The following is an 8,212-nucleotide window of genomic DNA, read 5'->3' on the forward strand; positions in this document are numbered from 1 at the left end:
AGCCAGCTGGGTAAAAGAAAGCTAGATAAACGTCAGTGTCAAACTGATCTGAGATCTGTGTTTTGTCTTTTGGTACGCGAAATATTTGCGTTGAGCCGTGACGATAGAATTTATCTGGTTATCAAGACCTGAAATAACTTATACATGCACAGAATTATTACCTAACAAAAATGAGCGCAAAAAAAGACGCAATAGTGAGTTATATGAACTTAAGTAATTTGCTTAAAATGTCTATCGCGAGTCCGTGGCTTTGCATGTATATTTCGTAGTTATTATTTAATAATTCTTAATATCTTTTCAGAAAAAACTGAAGTCATTATGTTCCTTAACTATTGGTGGCTCTTTGGCATATCAGTTCATTTATTACAAAAAGGATTTTAATGGGTATTACACAAATGTTTTGCAACCAATCAGCCAATATATTAGCCCTGAGTGGGCACATAATCTTGGAGTAGCAGCTATAAAATATGGTTTATTTCCTTCTGAGAAAACTGATGACCCACAAGTATTGGTAAATATTTTTTTTAATCAGTGTACATTTATTTCCCATCAACACAAAGTTATAGTTTGCTTACTATGCGTTTCTTTTTTCAGAAAACGAAATTCCTCAATTATGAATTAAACAACCCCATTGGCATTGCTGCAGGATTTGACAAACATGGTGATGCTGTTGTAGGTTTGAGAAAGTTAGGTTTCTCTATTGTGGAGATTGGTTCAGTCACTCCTGAAGCACAACCTGGGAACCCAAAACCAAGAGTGTTTCGTCTGCCTGAAGATAAAGCAGTCATTAACAGATATGGTTTCAATAGTGAAGGTCATGAGGAAGTTTATAAGAAAATAGACACAATTGAAAAAGCACTGCTTGATAAAGGATTATTGGGAATTAATTTGGGAAAAAATAAATTATCTGAAAATCCTATTGAGGATTATGTTTTAGGAATTAAAAAATTTTCTAATGTAGCTGACTATTTTGTTATTAACATCAGCAGGTAAATAAAATATTGACTTATTATAGAAGTGATAAGTACTCAAGAGTACTTATTAACCTTATAACTGCCAGACTTTTTATCAGTTGGTGTGCCCCCACATTTAATCAAACAATAAATACCTGTAACGTTTTTAAGCTAAAACATCATAATTAATATGTTCAGATATTGAATACAGGGTTTGTGTCATGATTTTTTTGTTGGATAAATCATACTCAGGCAGTGAAAAGGTTAACATGTGTGGGGAATAGACTATCCATTTTGATTCATGATTATGAGCTAATTATATGTTTCATGTAAGTTTATACTATTATGGACCTCAGATTTTGTTGTAATATAACTTCCATTTTACAGTCCTAACACTCCAGGACTGAGGTCATTACAGAAGAAAGAGGAACTTTATCTTCTGCTGAAAGAAATCAATAAAGCCAGAAATGAGATGAAGATTGATAAGAAACCTCCTTTGCTTCTGAAACTAGCTCCTGATCTAAGTCAAGAAGAGATGAAGGAAATTGTTTCAGTAATTTTGAAGAGTGAAAGTAAGGTTGATGGCTTGATAATATCAAACACTACAATTGACAGATCACAACTCCAGAATACCCAGTTTACTAAAGAAGCAGGAGGTCTAAGTGGTAAACCACTTACTGAGAAATCCACGGAAATGATAAAGCATATGTATAAAATGACAAAAGGTATGAAAATTATGTGTATCTTTGATGGATTAATACACAAGCTGTATCTTGTGATTTCCTACTACCATAGACATGATGGACAGATCAGCCATTGTATTTACTACATCCACCAAATAAAATATAATTTAATATTTTTTCAGGTAAAGTACCTATTGTGGGTGTTGGAGGAGTTTTCACAGGTCAAGATGCCTATGATAAGATTTTGGCAGGAGCAAGTGCTGTTCAAATATACACAGCTTTAATTTACCATGGGCCACCAGTCGTCACCAAAATCAAAAGTGAATTGGCAGAACTCCTGGAGCGTGATGGGTATAGAAATGTCAATGAAGCTGTCGGCAAAGGAAACTGAGTATCAGTATGCACAAGTTGAAAACAAAAATACTACCTCACTGTTCAAGTTTGTATTTAAAGTTCGTTAATTAAATTTTATATATAGAATACAAAAACAAATTTTACATTGTTATATTATGTATGTAAATTTTCAAAATGATGTTAGGTAAGTAGATAAAATGGCATGACTTTTCATTATTGTTTTTCATTTATAGGCACTCCATCTGCAAAATAATGAAAATAATTTTATTGACGAAAAAATAAAAAGCCCATTTTTGGAGCTGTCCAATGATATTGGTAGTTATTTATTGGCTTGCCTACCTTTTAGACCTTGAATTTTGCACCTAGGTAAATGCAATTGAATAATTAGTTTACACTCTTCTAAATTTGTTACACTCTCCAAGTGAAAAAGAATTAATGTTTCTAGTTTATGAAGATTTTTTAATTCTTTTATTCCTGCATCTGTGACATTGATACACTTGGACACTTGAAGGTGGGTTATTGTGTCACGCCCGTAGGAGAGTCCTTTTAATGCTCTATCATCGATATAGTTGCTATTGTGAAGGATGACTCTGCTTAACTGTGTGCATCCAACTAGAATAAAAAAATATCATATTAAAAACATAGCAGATAAATCTACTGATGAGGCAAATGTTGAAGTTTAAATAGACTCCTAATATTGATAGGAAATTAGTTATTAGACTACTTATCTATCTGTTCTGGCTATGGATTCATGGGATTTTTTTGACACTTCTGTTATCCATTATTGTAGGTACTACATACTAAATACAACATGACCTACTTAAATGTGGAAAGCCATAATGTGAAATAGACGAATCCGTTCCATCAATCTCTACCAACTTTGGAACATGTTGTTTTTCTGGTGGTAACAAGTTGTAATCTGCTAATCTCTTTCCACCGGCCCAAACTACTTTGCCACCATTTCGTAATACCCATTCGGCACAAGCGCGGTCTGGACCAAATTGTTTGATTCGGTCTGTGTCTGGCTTATTGAACATCATATTTACATACTCCCAGAAATTTCTAACATGGTTGTTTCTTGGAATAAATATTTCTAAAACATAGAAAAGTAGTGAGTTTCTTAAGTTTTATAAAATATTACATACACGATCTTGGGGTATAGATTTTTCACGACTACGATCCTCCGAATTTGATTGATCGTGACGTAAGTCATTAGTCAATAGATTCAATGTCAATATTTAGTCGATAATAGAATGCTTCGTTAATATAAGTACATACACTACCTTTATAGTTACTTTTAATATGTTACTTGGCAAGTTTTCATACACCTTGTTATAAACCTACTAAACGCAATGAATCAAGTAAAAGCCAAGTAACATCATTAAAAGTAACTATTTTTTGAGGTATGTGTATGGAACTTGGTACTTATTCAGATCTCAATTTATAAGAAGCAATATATCGAACTTGGCAGTTTTCACATTTTGTTTTGGGTGGGATTTCATTTATTTTTGTAAGGCTGTTTATTTTATTTTTCTTATGATTAAGTTAGTTAAGTAAATGTCTCATTTATACTATCTTTCAGATTTTTAAATATGCACTATGCTTCTTACAAAGAAATGAACTAGATTAACTAAATGGACTAGATTTACCAACTGACTGACATGACATGTTATCATGTATTATGTTCGTGGATCAAAGTTATACATTCGTTATTTTCGAAAGTGACTCACACTTGGCCGTTTTCAGATTTTTACTTTGACTAAATACAAACCTTTGTAACGAATTTCAGATCGGTACGACCATTCGAAGATATATTATATAAATATAGATAAATTTAGTTCGTTTTAGTTCCTTAGGGGGTATAAATTTACACTGGGTATTTTACACCTTCATTATTTTAAAACCGACTCACACTTGGCCATTTTCAGATTTTTTCCTTTACCTTGACATAAAGACCTACCTCCATGCCAAATTTCAAGTCAATACGACCATTGGAAGTGGTCTAGGTTTTTGATGAGTGAGTCAGTGAATCAGTGAATCAGTCAGTGAGTGTATAGTAAAAATAGCGATTTTCTGACGTCAATATCTCAAGACCTACAATAGGTATATTAATGAAATTTTGTATTTTAGATAAGTGAGGGGGTCTCAACAGATACTAGAAATTTGATATGCGTAAATAAAATAGATTTTGAGTTACAGGGGGGTCGAATTTGGCCCGAAATGGTTCGTGTAATATAACCCACGGCCGGTGTGTCGCTTTTTTTGCTCGAACTTGGCGGACACACTGCCGTGTGTCTAGATTTTTTTTTTGCTCAAAAGGCTATACTATAGTCTTTCGACCTTACCGCGTAGTTTAGTCTTTATTTCGTAGTTATTTATTTCTTCTCTACAATTTTTATCTCAATATCAATTATTTACTATCATGGTAAGGTTCTAAAGAGATTTTTAAGTATTTGATGCTAAATAAAAATATCTTTACGGTCATCGGGCAAAGCGGTATTTCTATGCCGATCATCTAAGCAGCGCCTTATATATGTCACCGTAAGATTACAAACATCGTTAGATTACAATCTATCTCGAGAGATTGTAAACTGTCGAATTATTGTGAACCGTAACATCTGATTGCAATTTAACGCATTATTTTTCGCTATATTATAATCTATCGATGAGAAATTGTCAAATTGTCAACTGTCCAAAAGCTCTCCCTGATTGGTCAGTCTTTTTGTAAGATCGACCAATCACGACCAGCCGTTCTGTTGCCATGGAGTTCCCGTAGAGTTAGGAATGAATTTGTGTTTGAAGACAAACTACCTAATTGTTTTGTTTTTTTTTTTATATAAAAGTTTCTTATACATATTTCATATTATATTTCTTTCATTTCATTTCATTTTATAACCGCGATAAAATCCGTAAAAGTAGTTTTATTTAAATGTCTAATATTCGCGTAAGTGTCAGAAATCAATATGTTTGTGTTTGAAGAATAAATATTTCGTTACAATTTGTTCTCTCCATATGTCAGGAATATTAATTACATACTCGTACTAAATAATAAATACTTGAAGAATTTTTGAAGAGCATTTATTTTATTTAACTGACACCTCTATTTCATTCCTAACTCTACGGGAACTCCATGGGAACAGAACGGATTATTGGTCGATTTTACAAAAAGACTGACCAATCAGGGAGAGCTTTCGGACAGTTGACAATTTGACAATTTCTCATAGATAGATTATAATATAGCGAAAAATAATGCGTTAAATTGCAATCAGATGTTACGGTTCACAATAATTCGACAGTTTACAATCTCTCGAGATAGATTGTAATCTGACGATGTTTGTAATCTTACGGTGACATATATAGATCGACCAGTGAAGAAGGTGGCAGGCAACGGAATGGAAGCCTACATTAGCAGCATACGGTGGAGGAATTTAGTAAAGTCGCAGTCGTGGTGGCCTAGTAAAGGGAAAAAAACAACCTCTCAAGTATGAGAACGTGGATTCGATTTCAGGGTCAGTCAGGCAAGTACCAATGCAACTTTTTAAGTTTGTAATTTGTATGACTGTGTTTGTAGCAGACGACCCCAACATAGTTGGGAAAAGATCATGATCATCATCTGCCGAGCCTTTTGATTATGTTTTTATGGTTGATTATTGTCTATGGTAGTGTCAAATAGATTCTGTGGTCATTTCTCTATCAAAATATCAATGGTTGATGTGTTATTGTATTGTTTACAGTTTGGATTAGAAAATTATTAAATTTTAAGACTGTGTGTACTGCGAGACACCTAAAAATAATCGAACTTCATACTCCATGAACATACACAATGTCTGAATCTTATGGTATGGTTTCTATTCATTTCAATTATTTGTTCAAATACGTAACAAATGTATTGTTTTCCAACATAAAGGTATTTTCCTGTTTCAGAATACTTATTCAAGTTTTTGGTCATTGGGAGTGCTGGGACTGGGAAATCTAGTCTGCTAAATAATTTTATTGGAAATAAATGTAAGTACTTACTGTTTCAATAGCAATAATTTTATTTGCGTGTGTGCCAAAGTTAAAATTATTGTCAATGACGTCTTTACTTCTTGCTTTCTCGACATGGCTTACTAACTTCGAGAAAATGCAAACTTTATGAATTCACCCTCGCGATTGGAAAAATAAGCGTTTTGTTTTTGTGTTTTGCTCAAACCTAAATTCACATTTTACACAAATATTCTTCTACTAAACATTTAAAGCGAAGTGCAAGCAAGCATTACAGTAAAAATTGTATAACTGCTGCCAATAATGCCCTGCATAATATTCGTATCTTCCCTGCAAAAACTTGAACGTTTCATTCAGTACAGTTTTCAAAATAATACGAATGAAAAAATGCACTTTAACCCTGGCTTTTCAAAAAAATGTGTGATCTGTGATTACCCCCATCCTAACACAAAAAAGTAAATCCTGATCATCACCATAGTAAGTTAGTTTTTCCATTTTATTTTACTTCTATTCTCTCATGAACACAAGTGTATAAGTATTTGGGCTACATAGTTTAGTCATTAGTACAGAATAGGTACTGTATTTAGTATTGCTTCTAATATGTAGATTGTAGAGTGAAGAAAACTATTTAGTTGTTACAGGAGGCTTTCTGTGGAATATAGGTATAGTTATCGGCATAGATAATGAGCTCTCGGTGGAAGAGTGGGGATCGCTTTGACCACTGTACACTAATGGCAATAAATCACTTCTGCGCAGGTGAAGGTCAGGGCTCAATATCCTTGCCGATGATTATACATGTCATAATTAAGTAAATTCAGACACTTGAAAAATAATTTGAGCACACTTGTTTATACAAATGTAGTAAATCATCGCTGAGACACAAAAATCAGTACATTATTAATAGCGTTTAAAGTTGTGAGAATGAAAGTGAGCAAACCCTAAAATATGTATTTCTTAGAAAATTGCAAAAGTCAAAAAATCTCTTATTCTTGTAAAAGGAATCAGAATAATTACTCCTCTAATTGCAAATCCTTTTAATAAGCATTAATCATTATGATCTTTTTCTTTCTTTATAGTCAAAGAAGATAGATGTCACACAATTGGGGTTGAGTTTGGTTCAAAAATTGTAAACATAGGTGGAAAATCTACTAAACTACAGATATGGGACACTGCTGGTCAAGAGAGATTTCGCTCCGTTACCCGCTCCTATTATCGTGGAGCCGCAGGTGCTCTGCTTGTGTATGACATCACTTCTCGGGACTCATTCAATGCACTCTCGAATTGGCTTAGAGATGCCAGAACACTTGCAAGCCCTAACATAGTAATACTACTTGTTGGAAACAAAAAGGACATGGAGGAATCAAGAGAAGTCACTTTTACAGAAGCTAGTCAATTCGCCCAAGAAAATGGTAGGCCATATTAAGTACTCTAGGAATGAAAATTTATTAATATGTGATTTAGTTATATTTAGTTAATTGCTCATTATTTAATTTCAGAATTGATGTTTCTTGAAACCAGTGCTAAAACAGGTGAAAATGTAGAAGAAGCTTTCTTGAAATGTTCCAAAACAATTTTGGCTAAAATTGAAACAGGTGAATTAGATCCCGAGCGAATAGGTTCAGGCATTCAATATGGGACTGGGACCTCTAAAAGGCTTAGCGCGCCCAAGAAACCTGCAAGAAGTCCATCCGATTGTGCTTGTCATGTATAACATTATTTCTTGGATACATAGAATGCATGATCTGCTGGCAGATGATGACTAAATCTATATTATTTGCGTTCTTATTTTTTAATGCTATTGTTATAAGTACCTACCTATGTAAGAATCAAAAATATATGAAGGCAATTTAATTGTACTCTATTTAGAAGATCTGATTACTGACTAGAAATTATATAATTAATTTAAAATACTTTTAATGTGATTGTAAATTACTACTAATTGCATGCTGTTGTCACTTTTGCTGTAATTATTACGTTAATTCACTGCACACATCTCCCCTTTTGTTGAGATATATTGTGATGAGATAAACTAGTAATTCTCAAATGGATTTTATTTACTACTCCATTTATTTGTATAGTGGTAAAGATAACTTTTCATACATAGCACGAACGCTATCACACTGGCGTATTTTGCGCGTGGCAGTTAATGTGACCTTTATCGACCTTCTTGATGTGGGTTTTCAACTTTTGTCTGGCATTTAACACTCTCGAGAAGTAATACTCTCTCTTTTTTCCACA

The 8,212-nt window shown here is 33.3% G+C and overlaps 3 protein-coding genes across 3 annotated transcripts; 2 read left to right on the forward strand and 1 right to left on the reverse strand.

Annotated features, from left to right (window-relative positions):
* The first annotated feature begins 36 nt into the window (after positions 1-36).
* On the forward strand, positions 37-2,302 carry LOC110381255 (dihydroorotate dehydrogenase (quinone), mitochondrial). The gene is made up of 5 exons (XM_021341528.3): positions 37-194; positions 302-511; positions 595-989; positions 1,341-1,678; positions 1,819-2,302. Exons 1-5 carry the CDS (start codon positions 171-173, stop codon positions 2,025-2,027), a joined length of 1,176 nt encoding a protein of 391 aa, XP_021197203.3. The 5' UTR covers positions 37-170; the 3' UTR covers positions 2,028-2,302.
* Positions 2,065-5,577, reverse strand: LOC110381256 (ATP synthase subunit s, mitochondrial). The gene is made up of 4 exons (XM_064035615.1): positions 5,517-5,577; positions 2,811-3,083; positions 2,330-2,602; positions 2,065-2,232 (listed from the first exon to the last, which is right to left on the reverse strand). The coding sequence occupies exons 1-4, from the start codon at positions 5,575-5,577 to the stop codon at positions 2,204-2,206; spliced, it is 636 nt and encodes a 211-aa protein (XP_063891685.1). The 3' UTR covers positions 2,065-2,203.
* An 85-nt stretch (positions 5,578-5,662) lies between these two features.
* Positions 5,663-7,744, forward strand: LOC110381273 (ras-related protein Rab-4B). Its single transcript, XM_021341565.3, has 4 exons — positions 5,663-5,829; positions 5,915-5,995; positions 7,051-7,383; positions 7,471-7,744. The coding sequence occupies exons 1-4, from the start codon at positions 5,814-5,816 to the stop codon at positions 7,683-7,685; spliced, it is 645 nt and encodes a 214-aa protein (XP_021197240.3). The 5' UTR covers positions 5,663-5,813; the 3' UTR covers positions 7,686-7,744.
* Positions 7,745-8,212: the final 468 nt, after the last annotated feature.

Source organism: Helicoverpa armigera, chromosome 7 (genome assembly GCF_030705265.1).
Source record: "Helicoverpa armigera isolate CAAS_96S chromosome 7, ASM3070526v1, whole genome shotgun sequence".
In the NCBI taxonomy this organism is placed as follows: Eukaryota; Metazoa; Arthropoda; class Insecta; order Lepidoptera; family Noctuidae; genus Helicoverpa; species Helicoverpa armigera.

Coding starts and splice junctions, on each gene's coding strand:
- LOC110381273 (XM_021341565.3), top strand. Junction 5,996..7,050: donor TAATTTTATTGGAAATAAAT/GTAAGTACTTAC, acceptor CTTTCTTTATAG/TCAAAGAAGATAGATGTCAC. Junction 7,384..7,470: donor TCAATTCGCCCAAGAAAATG/GTAGGCCATATT, acceptor ATTTAATTTCAG/AATTGATGTTTCTTGAAACC.
- LOC110381255 (XM_021341528.3), top strand. CDS start 171: ATGAGCGCAAAAAAAGACGCAATA. Junction 195..301: donor GCGCAAAAAAAGACGCAATA/GTGAGTTATATG, acceptor ATATCTTTTCAG/AAAAAACTGAAGTCATTATG. Junction 1,679..1,818: donor TATGTATAAAATGACAAAAG/GTATGAAAATTA, acceptor ATATTTTTTCAG/GTAAAGTACCTATTGTGGGT.
- LOC110381256 (XM_064035615.1), bottom strand. CDS start 5,577: ATGTTGGGGTCGTCTGCTACAAACACAGTCATACAAATTACAAACTTA. Junction 3,084..5,516: donor AAACTTAAAAAGTTGCATTG/GTACTTGCCTGA, acceptor TCTATGTTTTAG/AAATATTTATTCCAAGAAAC. Junction 2,233..2,329: donor CAAAATTCAAGGTCTAAAAG/GTAGGCAAGCCA, acceptor ATTATTTTGCAG/ATGGAGTGCCTATAAATGAA.